Source organism: Rhinatrema bivittatum, chromosome 2, assembly GCF_901001135.1.
Source record: "Rhinatrema bivittatum chromosome 2, aRhiBiv1.1, whole genome shotgun sequence".
NCBI classification, from domain to species: Eukaryota; Metazoa; Chordata; class Amphibia; order Gymnophiona; family Rhinatrematidae; genus Rhinatrema; species Rhinatrema bivittatum.
The window spans coordinates 638,324,512-638,344,655 of NC_042616.1; the positions used below are offsets into that span (position 1 = coordinate 638,324,512).

Genomic DNA, 20,144 nt, shown 5'->3' on the forward strand with positions numbered 1-20,144 from the left:
AGCACCTGCTGTTTGCCATTGTTAAGACAGGATGTTATATTAGGTGAATCTTTTGGTCTGATTCAGTATGGCAGTCTGTATGTGTTGCACTTTTTATTGTGTATCATTATTTGATAGTGTTTGTTTTATTTAAAATATTTGTTTTGCCTACAGTAGCAATATCATGCTAGGCAAATTACAATAACTCAAACATCAATTTAAAACCATAAAATAATGTAAAACAGTACACATCACCAAAATTAAATGAAAAAGGATTGCCATTGCAGAGATTAGGTGGGAAAAGCCTCACAGAAGAGAACCCTTTTTATCTTCTTCATAAATGCTTTAATATCTTGCCGGTGCCTTATTTCCTTCGTGTTCCACAATGAAGATCCAACAATTGACAGAGCTCATGTCTGAGTCACCTGCAAGTGATCTACTCTGAAATTAGGTACTTCGAGTAATTTTGAATCTGCAGCACGCAGTGCCCGTAAGAGGATATGAGCTCCGAAAGATACTTTGGAGCATCCTTTTGCATTACATTGGAACTTTCTACCAAAATTAAGATTTTTGAGCTTAAGTCATTGCAAAATTCACTGGATCTGCTTTAGACATTAGAATTTGTACCTGTGTCAATTGAGAGACAAGATTTATTCCATCTCAAATGGAGAGTCAGTAATAGACCAGAGTCTGGATTTCATGTCTTTGATTTTGAATCATAATCCAGTAGCTCTACCACTAATTTGCTTTCTAAAATTGATGGTTCCTTTTGGTAGGAAATGATCAAAATGCATTATTTAGCTGTTAATATATTTACTGAAATTAAGTAAAAAAAAAAAAAAAAAAAGTATATCATAAAATTGATATTTTATTGTAGATTTAGCTCATGCCTGTTCATTGGTAACTCAAGGTGAGTTGCATTCATTTGGCATTTCCCTGACCCCACAGGGTCTAAGTTTGTGCCTGAGGAGTGGCTGCAGAATTCAAATCCTGGCTTCCTTGGTTCTTAGCCCACTACTTTAACCACTAGACTGCTATTCCACTCCATGCCTGGATCTTGACAGTTAACCTGCTTTGCTTCTGTTTATGAACTGTGCCAAAAACTGGTTGTCTGGATACCTGTAACAGATATTTTATGTGGAAGATGACAATATACCCTTTGTTTTTTTTTTATCCAGTAATCTGTGCCGCAGTAGATCTTGTATATCAAGGAAGCAGTAACTCGAGCCCATGCCCTAACTGTATCTTTTGTTTCAGTGCTGTAATAGCCAGTTTGTGTGTGTTTGACTATATAGACTTCCTTCTGGAGAGAATCCCCTGCCGCTAGACATGACCCAAGTTGGGGTTTTTTTTTCAGTATTTGACCCTCTAATCATAGTAATGTTAGCCCTTGGCTATTCTACAATATCTCTAGGACTTCATCAGGCTTAATTTTAACTTTCTTTCATCTTGTGTTAGATAAAAATATGAAACTCGGTACAAAGACTGGAGCAGTTGAAATGTTAGACTGTCCTAAGAAGAAAGATATCTATACCTCGTTTCTGTGAATAGAAAATATTCTTACAATTGAAATATAACAAACTACAGCAGATGTAGTTGGTGCATGTCAGATTTTGGTTGTTTTTTTTTCCTCTTCCTTGTACCTTACTGCTTCTCTTAATGTGTAGAGCAAAGATAAAGGAAATATGTAGTATGATGTTTTTAAATTCAGCTCAGTACGCAGAAGGCTTACATATTGAGATTCTAAGTATGTATTCTTTTAGACATGATCAGATTGTGTTGTAAACAACAAGCAACGGAGGGCTTCCGTTGAACGGTTTCTGCCTGTTACAGTTTGGTATCTGATTGGGCTTTCCCTGGTGTAAGTAGGTGGGGAAGGAACTCAGAATGACAGGTGAAGTTTTTTGGAAAGAAGCTATAGTGCCATTTTGAAATGTGCATAGTGCTTGAGCTAGCTCTATGACCATATCTGGGAACTTTTCATTCAGAATCACCCTGAGACTTTTATTTGTTGTTTGGGGGGGGAGGGGGGCAGCAGATTGCGTGGTATGCACACAAGCTTTCTCCTTTTTCATATTCACATATACACTAACATACTCGCATGTTTATTCTCACGTGCTCTCTAACACACACTGTATTTACTCATTTTCAAAAATATGCTTGCTCACATTCCTCTCATTTTCATGTATACACACACACCCACTCGCATACACAGTCTCCCCCTGCAACACGCACACATGCCCCCCTCATATACACAATCTCTCCCTACCCTAAACCCACCAGTGGCAGCAACTTCCTCCTCCTTAGGGGTCCCACTGCTGATGGTATGCCTTCTCCTTCCAGCCATGCCATCTTCTGCTTCTGCCCAGGGCCTATGGGACTCCCCCCTTCTTCCTGCCCCAGGGCTGCCTCCCTGCTCGAGGGGACAAGAATAAAGGAGGCATCCAATTGGCCCGTGGAGGCAGGAGAAAGGGAGGAGGCATATAATTGGCCCATGTGGGCCAATCTGATGCTTTCTAGTCTGCATAGGCTGCGTTACTAGTAGCAGCAGTAGCAGAATGCCTGGAGATTTTAATTGTTGGCCCAAAAAACATTAGAATTCCAAAGTCTCCGGGTCAGATTTAGAAAGTTCTCAGGCATGTGTACGTCTCTGCTGTTGCACGTCACCCTATGGATCAGGTGGCCAAAACTTGTGTTATATTATAGGAACATAGACGATGACTGACTGCAGATGAAGATCACTAGCTCACCTTGTCGTCTTTCTGCTGATGCAATACCATAGGATCTTTCCAGTCCCAGGTTTTATCCTCATAACCTCAAATCTAAGTATCCTCTGAGCTTATCCCAAGTTTTCTTGAATTCTTTTATGTTTTGGGCTTCACCACCTCCACAGGGAGAGTGCTACATTTTTCCTAACACCCTGTATGTGAAGAAATATTTCCTCCTGAGTCCATCCCTCTTGAATGTCATATCATGACCAATGTTCCCTTTGATTTTTTTATATGTGAGTGCGCCCTCCCATTCAGCACATAATTTTTGCAAGTGTTTTGTTTATGTTCTGTACTTTTGTATGCTGTTGATTGATTGTAGTTTGTCGATTTTATTATGTGTGTTTATTGTTATCCGTTAAGATTTTCAGATTAGCATCCCACACATTTTTTTAAATATATAAAATAAATACTGCAGTGTTACCGCTGCTGCTAGTCATCCACAGGGGATCCAAGCTCTGCCTTTGTCCTTGATTCTCTTCCTCTTTCTTTTCTCAATCTCTTCTCATTCCCCCTAGCTTTTCTTACATCTTTCAGCTTTCGCCTATTTCTCCACTCCCTTGTACCCTTCCTGTCCCTTCATCAGCACTTCATCCCTTGTCCATATAGTCTCCATTGCCATTCTTATCCCTGTGCTGCCAACAACCTTGTATTTCTCTCATCTTCCACCTTTGTCTTCTTTCCCCCTTCCTTTAGCATCCTCTCCCTTGCCTCTTATCCCCTCCTATCCCCAGAATCTGTCTTCTGCTTCTTCTCTTCTCTCTTAGCTCTGCAATTGCCCCTGCATCTCTCCCCCCCCCCCCCCCCCCACCTCTCCTTAGGTATATAAGATCAGCTGCGGGTCTCTTGCCAATGCTAATCACCCTTCCTGTCTGTGCCTACATTGCAAACATATTCAAAACTCATGGGCACTTCCTGTCTGTTAATTTCATATAATATGAGATTAGCATACAGGAAGTGTCAACCTGCAAGTTTTGAACATGCTCGTGGTGCTGGCAGAATGGCTCCCTCTGTTCCTCTCGGTCTTCTGCTGGGTTCTGTGTGGCCTAAGGATGCAGTGTGAGCAGTTTTTTGAGGCACACTGTACACATACATATCTTACCGGGAATGTTGATCAGAACATCAATACTTCCATTCCTTTGAATTTCTCTATCATATCCTCCCTCTTCTTTCTCAGTTATACATATTCAGGTTCATAGGCCACATTTGATAGAGTTTATGGTAGACCATTTTGGTAGCCTCTGCTCTGCTTAGATACTTTCAGAGACATGACTTCCAGAATTGGACATAGTACTCCAGCTGACGTTTCACCAATGACCTGTATATAGACATTATCACCTTTTTTTTTTTTCAACTGGTGAACAGGATGTAGATTCATTATGAAATGGTGGGGGCAGGAGGGATTCTGCTCTTGGGGGATTTCTTTTCTAGCCCTCAGTTGGAAAAGAGAAATCAGTTGTTTGGTATTCTACTCTAGTAGAAGTGGAGGAGATAGACTTAGAAAAAGGAAAATGATTCAAACAAGGGCGACAGCCAAGTAGCAGACTTGGTAACAAAACTTAGTTATGGCAGTGGTGATGTAAAATTGAATATTTCAATATATTATATGAATTGGGTACACAGCCCTCTTATATATGCACACACTCCACAACCCATCCACAAACAACCCCTACCAACCCAAACATGCCTAAATCCCCTCACATACTCCTCCACATTCAGACATAGCTGTATACCCTCCACTTATACACTCCCAATTGTCCAAACACATACACCTTCACAACCCCTCACACACACCTGGCCCCAAGGGTGGTTTGGCTTATTGGGGCTACAGGCAGGAGCCTCCCCTGAGCCTCTCTGCTTAGTACTGTCTCTTGTGGTATTTACTCTTTCGGATAATAGAAAGACTAGGGGGCACTCCATGAAGTTAGCATGGGGCACATTTAAAACTAATCAGAGAAAGTTCTTTTTTACTCAACGCACAATTAAACTCTGGAATTTGTTGCCAGAGGATGTGGTTAGTGCAGTTAGTGTAGATGTGTTTAAAAAAGGATTGGATAAGTTCTTGGAGGAGAAGTCCATTACCTGCTATTAATTAAGTTGACTTAGAAAATAGCCACTGCTATTACTAGGAACGGTAACATGGAATAGACTTAGTATTTTGGGTACTTGCCAGGTTCTTGTGGCCTGGATTGGCCACTGTTGGAAACAGGATACTGGGCTTGATGGACCCTTGGTCTGACCCAGTATGGCATGTTCTTATGCTATGGCTCCATGGGCCTGCTCCCTGCACTTCTCTCCTCTCCCACCATCACCATCATGGCAGGAAACTCTTCTGCTGCCTCTACCCATGCCCACTCAGTGCCAGCGGGAGGCAGCCTACCAGCATACTCCTGCCACTGCCTTGGTGCCAGCTGAATGCCTCCTGGCTCCCACAGCTCTCCTGTGTGGTACGCTTCCTTCATCCTCCTGCTGCAGCAAGAAAATAATTTAAAAAAAAAACAAAAAACAGCTTTGGGACCTTTCATGCTTCAGACTTTCCATACCAAATGGTGACCCCCTACCTCAAAAGCCACTCAGTCCCTGCCTGGATTCCCCCTGACCAACAATGTAAGTAAAATCTTTTGTTTGTTTTATTTGCAGATGGTGGGGGAGAGGAGTGTGTGTGTGAGGGTGACTGAGTGTGTGAATCAGTGAAAGTCTGTGTCAGTAAGTATGAGAGAATGCAAATGTGACAGCATATATGAGCATAAGAGTGCAAGTGAATCAGTAAGCATGTATGTGAGCGTGACTGAGCATATGTGTGAATCAGCTTGACTGTGATCAGGAGAGAGTGCAAATTCATCAGTGAGCATGTATGTGTCAGCATGTGAAAGCTTCAGTGAGCATCTGAGTGTTAGCGAGCATATGTGAGAGGGAGAGTATGAATGAGTCAGCATGTTTGAGTACGCATAAGTGAGCATGTGTGTGCATGTGAGTATGAGAGAACGTGTGGGTCAGAAACCATGTGTGTGCAAGCACAAAGGTGAGAGAGGGAGCATGTGTATGTGTGTAAGCATATAAGTATGTGTGATGATGAACATGTATGCTAGAGAATGTGTGTATATGAGAGAGAGGAAAAGGTTTGTGTATATTTCCCACCTCCGGCTAATTCATGACCATCTCAGTATGACTGGAGAACAGGGAATTTTGTTATCCTTATTTTATTTTATTTTTTAACTATTGAGTGTTATTTCAAAACAGCAGACACATTAAATATGTTATTGGTGTTTGGGAAATTCTAAAAAATGTGTATGTTTAATTATTGGATATTCTATTCATCAGCTGTTTCAAAAACATTTTTTTTTTGATTTCCTGTTATGATTGTTTTATATTCCTTGATTTTATGGTTTGTTTTATGAGGAATGATAACTTTTATGGTTTTTCCATTTTTACACTGCATGTAGAGTCTGTTGTGATTTCCAGTTCAGTTTTTGTCTGTACTTCTCTGTTTATACTTTATGATCTCCTTAGTCTGTATTTGGTGTATTTGTGTTCTGCATGCGTGAACAAGATGAGGTATTCTGCTGGCATGCAGTTTCTGTTTAGGAATCCAAAGCATCTTGACTTGTTCTGCCTTCCTAAAGGAGGTGTATTTGTGTTTTAATGCCTGGTGTAATATTTGCAGTATTGCCTTTTCATAGGTAGGGTTGTAACTGTTTGAGCGTTGGCAGTTAATGTTTTCAAATGTGAGATTTACTATATTGTAATTGTAATTCAGTTTACTAATGACTTTGAGGATCAAGCCCACTCCCTACAGGGGTTCCAAGTATCTTTTCTGCAGATTTGTGGCTGGTGCCACGGCGCTGCATGTAAATACAGAATAATATACATGTTTTAAATGGCTGTACTTTATCCTTTTTCATGTAAAATCTGTTAAATGCATAATTTGTTAATTGTATTTGGGGAAGGTGAAGCTATAAGGTGGCTTGCCTATGGCTCCTAATCCCCTTGCCTGGGAAGTCTGGTCTGGCATAGCACCAAGAATTTAAGACTTAAAATGCCTTCTATGAAGTTCACTCCATGATTCACGAGGCCTTTTCCCATCAAGTGACAACTAGGTCCAATGGCATAGAAACTCAGATTGCTACCATCTTTGAAAATTCACAGTGTATTCCACGTCACCCTATTAAAACTAGCGATTCTGTCTTGGCTGGCCAGACCGCCCCTCCACACCACTGAAGTGGCCAGTTCTGTAGTGCCCCTTTAAACCCTCGATCATCTAACGGTCCAACTGACTCCCTCACAGCTTTCTGCTTCGGATATATTTAAAAAAGTTTTTACTGTGAGTTTTTGCCTCTACAGCCAACTTCTTTTCAAATTCTCTCTTAGTCTGTCTTATCAATGTCTTACATTTAACTTGCCAATGTTTATGCTTTATCCTATTTTCTTCTGTTGGATCCTTCTTCCAATTTTTGAATGAAGATCTTTTGGCTAAAATAGCTTCTTTCACCTCCCCTTTTAACCATGCCGGTAATCGTTTTGCCTTCTTTCCACCTTTCTTAATGTGTGGAATACATCTGGACTGTGATGGTATTTTTTAACAATGACCACGCCTCTTGGACATTTTTTACTTTTGTAGCTGCTTCTTTCAGTTTTTTTCTAACAATTTTTCTCATTTTATCAACGTTTCCCTTTTGAGTACACTTACAGTATCATGGGGCTACTTTATTAAGGTTTTGTACCATTTCATACCTCATGCTGCATTAGCACAGTAAAATAACAGATAATGATCCTTTGGCACACTTAGCTGACTTTAGTTACAGGACCAGTATCATTTATTGTGTGTCTGCTAAATAGCAGCCTAGTCACTAATGATAAATTGGGTATGCGAGCAGTAAAAATGTGAATGCAGTATGCACAAGCCAGTAGGCTTTTTTTGTGTTGGAGGGTAGGAGGCCATAAGAGGATGGGTTTTATACTGGAAAGTGGATAGGAGGGGAATCCTGGCCAAAGGGGGGTGATCTTTTGTATGCTTTAGTTAAGTTGTAGGCATTAATGCGTCTGCCCTACCATATGCATTAAATAATGCAAATCCAATTTACTCATGGTAAAAGATGAGGTGCTTTGCATAATCTCCTTATAAAATTTCTTGTCAACATTAATGCAAAGAAGTTAATGTTAATTTAGTACATATTAAATACTCACACTAACACAGATGTGGAACATGCATTAACTCTTGCACTGGTTCAAATGCACTTTAGTAAACAGACGCCTTTCTATTTTATTTCTGTAATTGCTACTTTGTTCACTAGCCTTCTAGACGGCCACTGTCCACAGCTCCCATCCCACCCCAATCTGCTACTTTGATCATCTTATCAAAACACTAAATAAAGTTTGACAAAATCTCCCCAGTGTGAACTTATATTGTCTGAGGTCCTGGAATCTGCTTGTTTCAATGTTCTGCCCTATCCTTTTCCTTACAGGTGCATCCATAATGCTCACTACTTGTTAAATTGGCAGGTCTGTAATTATTTGCCGCCTTCTTGCCGTGTTGTAGAGTGAGACTATATTTGCTCCTCCAGTCCCTTATAACCCCCCTATCCCTAAAGACAAGCTGTGAGGGTGCAGTCAGCACTTCCTCGAGCTATTCGAGTATTTATTTATTTATATCTGGGATGTTTGCCGTCAGGTGCCATTACCTTATCTCATGTAGGGACTTTAAATATTTCCTTCTCCTGTAAATGAGTTTCTGCTCCTGACACCCTCATTTTATACCCTCGTATCCTGCCTCAGGCACATCACTTTCCTCTTCCTCTGAGAGAAGAGCACCTACTGATCCAAAGAACTTCTTTACGATTTCTGCCTTCTGCTGCTCCCCTTCTTTTGAGGGTGAGAGGTGTGAGGGTTGTATCCCTTCTTTAAGAGAGGTGTTTTTGTCTGCTGATTGGGCCACTCTCTAACTGCCTTTCCGGCCTCCTTTTCTTTTCTGTTCCTGATCATTTTCTGGGTTTTGTTGAGGGGGGGGGGGGGGAATATATTTTTCTCATACCGTAGCTGTTTTGTCAACCTCCTTAGAAAAACTTTGTTCATCTTCTTTCTGTTGTCCTACACATGGATTTGTTGCTCTTTCTATTCTAGTTCCAAATTTAGAGCCTGGATTCCTGATCGGACTTCCTCTGCTCAATCACTCGTCTTGCATTCAACCCTCCTGAAGTCCAGGGTCCTAGCGTGGTTCAGTTCGGGGTACAGTCTAATACTGAACTACAATGCAGTGGTCACTAAGCCCTAAATTCCCCCTCCCGTGAGAGTAGCAACACGGTCTCCATTTGTCAGCACCAGATCCAGTGTAGCCGCCTCTCCATGAATGGATTCGTCAGGCAGCTGCCTGAGGAAAAGCCATCGCAAAGCACCTGGGAGTCTTCCATGCTTAGCGAAAGCCTCAGCTGATAGGTTGCAGTCCACTTCTGTTTGGAATGGAGGGGCAGCCTACTGGTTAGAGCAGGGTGATGTAAACCAGGAAAACTAAGGTTCAAATCTTGCTGACGCTGTTTGTGACCTTGGGCAAATCACTTCAGCCTCTATTGCCTCCGCTTCATACTTAGGGCCTGGTCTACTAAGGCTTTTCTCCCATTCTGTGTCTTATGAAAAAAAAGGCTTAGAAAATGAGGCCCTTAGATTTTAAACCCTCTGGGTACCTACAGTACCTAATGTAATTCACTTTGACCAGCCACTGAAAGCAGAATATAAATTAAAAATTTAGATTTTAACTCCTGCCTTTTCATTGGTAACTTTCAAGCAATACCTCCCTTATGTGTTTCTTTGCTTCTGAATCCACACCTTTTCTCTGTGCTGGAACACTGTATATTATTCCCATGTAAACCTAAAAATCATCATTTTTTCCAGGGCAACCCACACTAATACAGCTTCTCTCTGCTTTCCTGTACTTCAGTGGTTACTGTTTTGTCTGTAATATAAAGTGCTTCTCCCTTCTGTCTATTCTTCTATTCTGTCTCTTCTGAAGAGATTTTATCCCTGGGATATTCACATCGTGTTCCTGATTTCCACTGCTCTGTGATTGCACCCACATCCAAGTCTGCTTCTGCCATTGTGGCCTGCAGGTCAGTCATTTTCTCAACAGTGCTTTGCACAAACCACTCATTTTAGATGACGCTCTAGCACTTTCTCTTGCTTTCCATTTGTTCCCTCCCTATTTTCCAGTAACTTTCGTTGGCTCTCCCTCCTCAGCTTCTGATTTCTGTCTCCCAAATATTGCATGCTTGACTTTGGCTTTTAATCCATTCAGGGCTTACTGTGTACTGCAAATGTTCTTAGTTATGGAGAATGGCAATTTGTTCCTCCAGCTTCCCTTCCCTCCCCCTCCTCCATGCTTAGTTTAAATGCTGGTCTGAGTATGATTTAAAATGTTAGCTAAGAACTGCACTACTTTTCCTCCCTCTCGTATCCTACCTGTGAGAGGGGGGGGGGGGGGGCTCCTGCTACAGGTCCATTCCCAAGCAAGAGAGAAGGTTAACTTCTAGGCTCTTGGACGCTTAGAAAATATCACTCTCTATATGTTGGATGGTGTTTCAGCTTAACATCCTACTGAAATAGATTATCACAAGTGAAGAAGTTTTAGAGAATAGTGTATTTTCTTGGGAATTAATCAATTTCTTCCATTTGCACTTTTACAAGCTGCACAAACGGGATCCTCTAATGCAGGATCTGCTAACGGGCAGGGTTTTGGAGGGTCCTGTACCTCTTAAGACATCCAGGGAATTGAAATCCAGTGGCTGCACCTCTCTATTTTCCTTTAGCTCGAGTACTGTGTAGGTAAAGTCTCCTCTTCTTGCTGTGCAGCGTCTTTTTGGCAGCAGGTCACACTGACTGAAAGTATGATAAGGAAAAATTTTCCTTCCTTGAAGAATTTATGGTGGGCAGCAGTGTGACTTTCAGATCCCGTCTCTCATGCCAGGCTAGCAAGAGCTGCCTCATGGGAAAACTCTCACTGCTCATGTGCATGACCTTTGGAATTTTAGAGAAAAATATTTATAGGAATGGGAAGCTGTAGACATTCTTATCTCCTTCCTTAACTCTCCAAAAGTAGAGAGAGAGTCTATAGACCCCTGACAAGATAAGTCTGCAGCTCGTCCCCTGCTCACACAAACTCTGCTGCCTCTGTGCCGCACTGTTTCAGACTGCAGAGAGCGAGAAAGTGTCTCCCTAAACCATTACATTACAGAATTCTTTCTAGAAAACTCTAGGGATTACAATGATTTTGAAATTTAACTCAAATTAAGATCTATATTCTACCTCTTCTATCAGTCATTGGTACACAGCAGAGTACAAGGGGGAAAAAAAGGCTACAAAGAATTCCAAATATAAGCAATATAGATTAAACAATTTTAAAACCCAAATTTAATACAAAAAAAGAGCTGAACGAAACATACATTAAACTGCCAAAATAATTTCTTTCCACTTTAGAATTTAACACTTACAAAACAACAAAAATCATGATTTACAGTGCAAGGCTGGCGAGAAAAAGTGAGGCAAGACAGCGATAGCAACCAGAACAGATTGCTGTGGGCACAGAGCGCTGCAGACGTCTTGGTTCAACCCCCAAGAAGTGCAGCAATTCAGTTTATTAAAATGCGTTGCTCCTGACCCCCAGAAGTAATGCAACAATGGGGATGGGGCCTGTGATTTCATTGCAGTTAAGGGAAGGGAAGCACTCCCAGGAAAGAGAATGAAATACGGGATCTTGAATGCTCAGCTATCCAGGAGGGTAAAGTAGGAAAGAGGAAGATGCCTACAACTGGTTTCGCTTCACAAGGCCAGCAGCTGGGATATATCTTGAGCAATGCGGCCAGAACTGACTGGGCAGACTGGATGGGCCAGTTGGTCTCTACCATCTCTTAAGTTACTGTAGTTTTGAAATCTCTGCATCCAGGAACATTGCATGTCCAGTTCCCAGTGGTACAGACTACATGACAAATATTTTTGAAAATGTTTTAAAGGATGCCCTTTCCAAAATCATGGTTTCTTATGGTACATGGATTGCACTTTTCATTAAAGGATTAGTCCTTAAAAAAAAAAATCAGCAGTGGTCCTCCATTGAGCCAACAGCAAGAGCATGCACTGTATGTCTAAATATTGGTTCCTTACGGATACCAAATGAGATGCGATTTTAATGGCTTAAAACGAACATAGCTAAGGTAGATTACTGTTTGCTGCACCTACTGTCAGTGCTGTAGTGTTCTCATTATGGGTCCTTTTGCCATTGATAAGTTTTGCCTGTTTCTGTTTATTTTTTAGCTTCCTCTTTAATGGCATAGTAGCAGAAGTAAAGGTCAACAAAACAAAATATAAGCCAAGTCCTTTTTATTGGACTAACAATACATGTCTTGACAAGCTTTTAAGAGTTACACACCCTTTATCAGGATCTGACCAAATGAAGGAAGTGCAACTCCTGAAAGCTAATCAAGAAAAGTATTAAGTTGGTCCTATGAAGAATGGGGTTTGTTTTTGGTTTGTTTTGTTAATTTTTTATTTCCATGCATTCAAATGGACCAACGAGGCAACCACGCTACTTTATCTATTTGCATATTTGAAAATGAATGCCTTATTTAGACCCTGTAAACTTCATGAATGTGGAAAAGACTTAAATATCATAGGAAGAAATACTGTATTAGAAATGCAATACACAATGTCCTACTCCTGTAACAAATTTTACTGACAAATATTTCTGTTCTAGACCTCAAACAATGCAGATGTTCACCTTCTACCAGGGCAGAGGTTTCAAAAAGCTGAAGGTATGTTTCTCTCCCAGCATTATCAACGTTTGGCATCTCAGAAGGCACGGGTAACATGAAATCATTTTGTCTCTCTTGGTGTGTTTAATAGAAGAAGAGCACGGGAACATTGTAGTAGCTTTATATCCATATGAAGGAATCCACCCAGAAGATTTGTCCTTTAAGAAAGGAGAGCGTCTGAAAGTTATTGAGGAGTAAGTATGGGGAATGCAGTCTTGTGGTGAAAGTCTGTTTTCTTTGCTTTATTCAAGCATAACATCATCAAACATGCTAACTCCTATGGGAGGACACCACGGATCCAAAACTGAAAGTTGGCAGTTCATGTAATTTAGCTGGGTATGCCTTATCCGGCTAAATTCAAGGGGTATTCAGGGACATAGCTATGTCCTTGAATATCCGTGTTCAAGCCACTACTTAACCGGATAAGTTATATCCAGCTAAGTTAATCCTGGTCATTGGCAGGTATAACTTACTCGCATAATTTATCTAGCTAAAGCTAAATATCGCTACTTAGCCGGATAAGTTATCCAAATAAGTAGTGCTACCCAGATCCGCCTACTGCCTGCCCACTATCGAGCTGGCTAATAGATAGCCGGATAAGTTACTTATCTGGCTATCTACTGGCTGCTGATATTCAGTGGACTGCCAAGTAGCTAGATAAATCCTAATCTGGCTATCGAGCACTGAAACATGCTTTCAATATCGGGCTCCACAATATCATAAGGCAATATTTGTCTCAACCATTCACTAGAATAGTATCTTATTTATCAATAATTCATCATTCTGAAAAAAGTTTATTTAGAAAAAACAATCCTCACTTTATATAGATACAAACAAACACCGCCCACCCTATTATAATATAAAACCAAATATACTCATTGCATCCAACCATTCATTCCATCAAGCACCTCACAGATAAATCCACAAATCCAATCATATAACCTCTTTCTCACAAATGTAATTCTTATATATAATTCTTCAAAAAAATCACTTAAACCAATACTTAACAATCATGAAAAGATATAAAAAACACTTCTGAAAAAATATCTTCTCTAGAGAGCTCAACAGAGTCTACATATCGCTCTTAAATATCGATCCCATTATCCTATGGCAGTTCAAAACTGATGTATCTATTGTCAGTATATTTCCATACTTTTAGGACCCACAGGCTTGTCCAATGATCTTCAACAACTTTAATGCAGAAACCCACTGTTCAAAACAGGGCATCAAGCCTTTGAGCCCTTAATAAATTTAACTGTTTATATCTCCACAATCCAAATTCTCCAAATTTAAGCGAATATTATTCAATGATCTTCAGCTGCTTAAATGCAGCAATACTCTATTCAGGATAAGGAGCCAAGCCTTTAGTGAGCCCTTGATAAATTTCACTGGTTATATTTTCACAAGAAAAAGTCTCCAAATGTAAACAAATCGCATTCCACCAACAGTGGTTCTATGGTAGAATGTAATTTGTTTAAATTTGGAGACCATGCGTTGTGAAGATATAACCACCAAAACCTTATTGCAGCTAGTGCAATTAGTGAGGGATGATTAGGGAAGGATCCAGTCAATGCAGCAACTCTCTTTGAGAATGCTGGAGTGACTGACCCCTTCTTTGAGACTTATAAGCAGCTTCTACATAGGGCTCAGGGGGTCAGTATAGTTTGCCGTTTTGGAGGAAGTTCGGAGATTTTCTCTGTTGAATTTTATGGTCTTCCTGAATCCTGGGCTCCATCCTGCCTGGAACCATTTGAATTTGGTTGAGGACTCCACTTTTGTAACCTAACCCATAGGGTATAGTAGGGTGGTTGTCTTAAGTTGTTTTGGGACTTTGAAACTTTTTGTGGTAGGAGCCTTGTGAGACTCTAGGGCCTCAACTAGATCAGGAAGACCTTCCTCTTAGAGATGATGACCTTATGCAAGGAGAAACTCTGGTGTTAATATTTTTGGGGAAGAAGAATTTTGGTTAAAAGTTTTTGCTGCCTACCCATCAGAAGGACATCTGGAGCCACTTGTTCCAGCATGGATCCCTCTCAGGGATTCATACAAGAACTAAAAAGAGTACTGGAAACTCAAATAACTGTGAGTAAAAGCTTTAAAACCACTGAGGACACTTATCAGGCATCGTTACTCCCTGGAGGAGAGAGAGAGAATTGGACTCTCTGTGCAGAGACTGTGTTTAACCTTTTTACTAGAACTGGGCTAGCGAACTATATTGTGCACTATTAGCCACTGGCTGGTTTACAGATTACAGACTCTGTCAAAGCTTATCAAGTGATAGCCATGGTGGCTTCAATGGCTCATATCAGGGCCACTTCCATTGAAGATATATACAAAGCTACTACTTTATCATCAGTTCACTTCTTTTGTATCCCACTACTATCTCAGCAAAATGTCTCAAAGAGCCAGTAACTTTTGAGAAAGCAATTCCAGCAAGATGGCGGTGTGAGCCAGATGCGTTCAAGCACTCCCTATTTTTCCATTACCTTCAGAAGATGCCACCTAAATGAAAAGGGAAGGTTCATGTCTACCCCCTGACACCTCCTTCCCTACTGGACAGTGCCTTATAACATCGTTCACATCTGGAATGGCAACAATAGATGAGAGTACCTGGCCCCACTGGATTCCCAACGAGGGAATGTCAAAATTGTCTGGGGAAGTTACCTTAAGTCCCCTGGATCTTCGCCCTCTGCTGGCCCCGGCGATCGCCAACTTCCCACCTTCAACGGCGGCTCAGAGTGGTTATGAAGCTTCTGCAACTGCAGGGAGGGGGGGCCTAGAGTGGAGGCTTGCCGATGTTGCCTCCGCTCTCCCCATACTCTGAGACTTTGGGATTTTTGGATTTTGCTGCTTGTGCTGCTGCTTCTTCACCAGCGGAGACCCCGGGAGAACGTGATGAAAACGCGGCAGTGTCGGTGAGAGTTGTTCCAGAAGCAGATTCGTCTTCTGGACATTTGGGTGAGCTTTTTCATCTTCTACCCAAGCCAGCAGTTGTCACACTTGAGGTGTTATGGGACCTAATAGCGGGATTTTGTTGTTCTTTGAAAGATCATCATATTAAACTGGAGACTCTTGCTACCAAAGTAGACTCACTTGAGGTAAAATTTGACTGTCAAATTAAGGATCTTAAATCTCAAATGGAGACTTCAGAGGTGTCTGTTTCTAAGATTCAATCCTGCAATGTTTCTCGTAGGCTAGAATACTTGGAGAATTACACAAGGCATTTAAATCTCCGCTTCCTGAATTTTCCCAAGGTGATGGGGGAAGACCCTTACCACTCTTTGAAGAATTATTTCCTTGAAATTTTGAAATTTGAAGTGGGGAAAATCTCTTGTATCAATAAGATGTTTTTTTGCCGGTTCCAACTAAAGAGAGACTCTCTCAAGAAACGCACCCTGACGCTATTGCAAACTTGACCCAATTTTTGGAAGATTCTACGACTGAGGTTTATGAACACTCTACTCTCCTCGTCTCCTTTGTTTCCGAACAGGAATTAAGTGAAGTTATGAAAAGGTATTTTAAGAATCTTTTTATGGTCAGTTCATATTTATCCAGACTTTGCCTGTGCTACTCAAAAAAGGAGACATGATTTTTTTGCTTTTAGACCACAGAAAATATCCTTGGGGTTTTCCTTTGTACTAAGATAGCCATGTAAATGTATTATTCACTCTCAGCATGAATATTTTGTGTTGGGTTTTTTTTTTTTTCCCTGAACAACTGAAATCCCTTATTAATTCTAGGAGTATATCATCCTTTTCTCCTGGTAACTTGTAGGTTTAAAGATCCAAAAAGAAATTGGTTGCCATGTCCACGTTAAGCCTGTTTCTTTCTTTTTTTTAAGGTTTCACTTCAAAAATCCCTTTATTGTTGTCCCTTTATTCTTTTGTATTTCCTTTTGGAAAAATGATGTATCTGTGGATTGGTTTTCTTATTTGTATATTTTACTTGTGTTTTTTTTTTCTTTCTGGATATTTCAATTTTGTTTTCTGTAAGTAAGGAGTATCTTGCTTGTATTGTTGAAATTAATAATAAAAAATTTTTTTTAAATGAATAAGCAGGTCCATGCAGCTTGTTTATCATGTACTCTACTCTTCACAGGTGGGAACTGGGTGTGTGAGTACTTGCTCTGCAATACAACCCTCATTTTGGGACTCATCATGTATTATGCCTGATTCATAACTGCTTGTCTGGAGAAAACAAGTTTGCTTACCTGCAGACCAGGTTCTCTGTAGACAGCAGGATGAATCAGATGTGCTTAACATCTGACCACCTCTCTGGGAGTCTACCACCTCACTAAAGCTTAAGCTTTGGAAGACACTGTGCGGCTCACGAAGCAGTGTGGATGCATGGGAACTCCCATGCATGCTCAGTAAGACTTTTATTAAGCTCTGAGAGCTAGGTCTGATGGCACCGTTGGCTGATATCACTCATGCATTATGGCTGATGAATCCTGCTGTCAAAGAGAACCCTTCTTACAGGTAAGCAAATTTGCTTTTTTTTTTTTTTTTCAAAGATATCTAATGCCCTCATGCTGTAAGAGTCCTTGATGAAATCTTCTTGCCCAAGCTATTAGGAAATGCTGCCCATGGCTATCATCATTAATTAACAATTGCTGCAGCACTGTTTCTGGACCAGCTATTTCTTTAATTTTAAAATCTTTAGATTTTCATTGAAATTCGGAACAAAATAATCTTGTTAAACTGCTAAGGCTTAATTAGAGAGAAAGACGTGATTGCTAGGGTAAGTCTAGGGTCTACCATATTGCAACTGGAAGGCAAAAATTTAGCAGACTAGATAGGTCTTAGTATCATTACCTGCTGTTATGTTCTGTACTTCTATAAACCAATTATGATGTACAATAAATACAATTATTATTATTATTATTTTTTTTTTTATTTTAGGAGTGGAGAGTGGTGGAAAGCAAAATCTCTCTCATCCAAGAAAGAAGGATTTATTCCCAGCAACTATGTAGCAAAAGTCAATACATTAGAAACTGAAGAGTAGGTTCCTAATTTTGTTAAGGGGAAAAAAAGTGCAATTTTCTATCGCAGTATTTCTTGTTTGAATAGCCAAAAATCTATTTATTTAAAATGTGTTTCAGTTGGTTCTTCAAAGACATTACCAGGAAAGATGCTGAGAGACAGCTGCTTGCACCAGCAAACAGTCCTGGAGCATTCCTTATTAGAGAAAGTGAAACATTAAAAGGTAAGAATTCAAGTCAAACTGAATCTTTTTAAAGTAGTAGCAGATTCTATTAAGCTAGGGTAAAATATGTGCACAGCAAATTATAGTCCTTAAAATAGAATTGCCAGGTTTGTAATGAGAATGTAACAGGATTAGGACTGTGTAAGATGCACATGCCATGTACCAGTTCTCCAGTGATTATATGATAGGATCGAAAGACTTAAATGTTGGTGACCTGATTCGATATCTAGTGTGAACCCTAACATAATTAATTTCCTTTTCTTAAGATCATAAGGATTTTGTTTTACAAAGGTTTAAAAACAAAGTAATCATATTAGGTGAGCTACAAGTACATTTTTTTTTTTATATTTCTTGGATTACCTAAGAATGCTGGAATAAACATTTGATATCTTGTGGCGATTTTCAGAACGTCAATGGTCTGGCATCATTCTATCCTGCTAAATTCCAGGTTATCCTAGAAGATAGAAAATGTGTATTGTACGTCAATGATACTAAATCTCTTTTAGACAAGGCATTGGCAGAGAGTATAATGAGAACAAGTATCCGATTCTGTATCTAAAGTCTCGACTGATGATCCTTTGATTTAAGACCTTCAAATTTAGTTTATTTTGAGATTTCACTTATGCAGGGCTAGTTAGTAGCTCTGAGGGTGATATTCAAAAGCCATTAAGACGGATAACTTTTCAGTTATGCTGGGAAAACCAGCATAACAATTATCCGGCTAAATTCTAGTATCCAGCCATAATTTAGTTGGATGAGTCCGGGGCATTCTGGAGCAGGTGGGAGGCATTTTGGAAAGGAGCAGAGCTAGCCACATAAGTTAACCAGCTAACTCTGATATTCGAAGTTAGCTGGTTAAGTTATGCGGTTAACTATTGTCATACCGCTGACCTGTCCTAAAGTAAGCTGGATAAACATATCCAGCTAAATTTAAGATTGCCGAGTATGTTCAGTATACCACTGAATATACCCTGCTAGTTATCTGGATACATTTATCTGGCTAACTAGCCAATATGCTCTGTTGCTGAATACTGCTCCCAATGTTCCCTCTAATTTTTTTGACTGGCTGTGTCTGTACAAATTTTCTTTTGTACAACTTTTTATAAGCTGAGTTTAAATTTTGTGCACGATCAGCCAAGTAGGCCTGAGCAAGTATAATGTAACTAATATTGTGATTTTGAAAATGTTAAGTAATTTGTTCTAATGAAAATAATTCTACATTATTTTAACATATTTATTTTAAATAGATATCAAATAAAACTAGATTTCATATTTTTTATTGTGAAGCATAATTATACAGAAGATATATTATGCATATAAAAAGATATAAAATGGCATAATGCTATTATGCCATTTTATGTGTACGCTATGTTTGCTGTGGTGTTCTGGTTATATAACTCTGTTATAGCACTGTTTTTTGGTTTTTTTTTTGTTTTTTTTAACATTTTCTATGTTTTTGAGAACCTATATTTTTGCTCAGTGAATGAGTAGAATTGTCTTTTATCAAGTTTGTATTAATAAATATACTATATGATCTAAGAATAATACTGATATTTTGTATTGTTTATGATGAAAGCAAAAATATAGTTAATATACATAGGCCTCTATTCTGTCAGATCTGAAAATGTTACAGTAAATATCAGGGGAAGAGATCTACATGTCTCTGAATCAACCTGAAAGTTTTGTTTGCAGCATAGGAAAACTTTGATGTAGGCTAAATATTTCCAGGTAGCCAGCTCCATTATCACACAGAGGCAATATTACTGTTCAGTAATGTTCTTGCTTATCAGAAGTGTTGTTAATGCAATTTATGTAAAACACTTGTTGCCAGGTGTTTAACTGCACCTTGAGTTTATATAAGGTTTATAATTGTTTTGGTAGGGTGGGCAGGACAGAGTTCGTGACTGCCCAATATAACATGAGGGATAGTCTGTCTTAAATCACTCGGGGGAGGAGGTTGCAATAGTGGGGGTAGTGATGGGAGTCGAGCCTGATGGTTATTATAGATGTTTATGGTCAAATTAAACTGGGTTCGCTGGGTGTTTAATTGGTTGGGTGCTAAGGACCAAGAGAAAATGGGGAAGAGTGTTGGGTGAGGTGGACAGGAGAAGGCATAGCTATTTCACTTGCCTGTCTGTCTCCTGCCACAAGCTGCATCCTACCTAACAGATGCAAAGGACTACTGAGAACTATCTTCCAACAATCACAGTGTTCATGTAAGTCAAAACAAAAGTTGACATGACATAATGTTAAGAATGGAAGAAATATGCTCTGTAGCTCATGGGCTCTTTTCCCTCTCACATGTAGAGCTGTGAAATGTTCCTAAATACTCTAAGTGGTGCAAGTCAAAACCATTCTTCTAGTTTTCTTTCAGAAGTCCATATAAACCAGTACTATCTGACCC

General features: G+C 39.8%; 1 protein-coding gene across 15 annotated transcripts in view; it reads left to right on the top strand.

The window, feature by feature from the left end:
* Positions 1-20,144, top strand: part of LYN (LYN proto-oncogene, Src family tyrosine kinase) — a 213,302-nt gene that overhangs the window by 113,330 nt on the left and 79,828 nt on the right. For 13 of the 15 annotated variants that reach the window (XM_029591297.1, XM_029591300.1, XM_029591294.1 and 10 more), the window contains 4 exons: positions 12,478-12,535; positions 12,627-12,729; positions 17,437-17,535; positions 17,637-17,740. In XM_029591297.1, the coding sequence (XP_029447157.1) occupies positions 12,478-12,535; positions 12,627-12,729; positions 17,437-17,535; positions 17,637-17,740 (364 nt within the window). The remainder of the gene's footprint in view (positions 1-12,477; positions 12,536-12,626; positions 12,730-17,436; positions 17,536-17,636; positions 17,741-20,144) is intronic. The other 2 variants (XM_029591288.1, XM_029591290.1) reach the window with 1 other exon arrangement.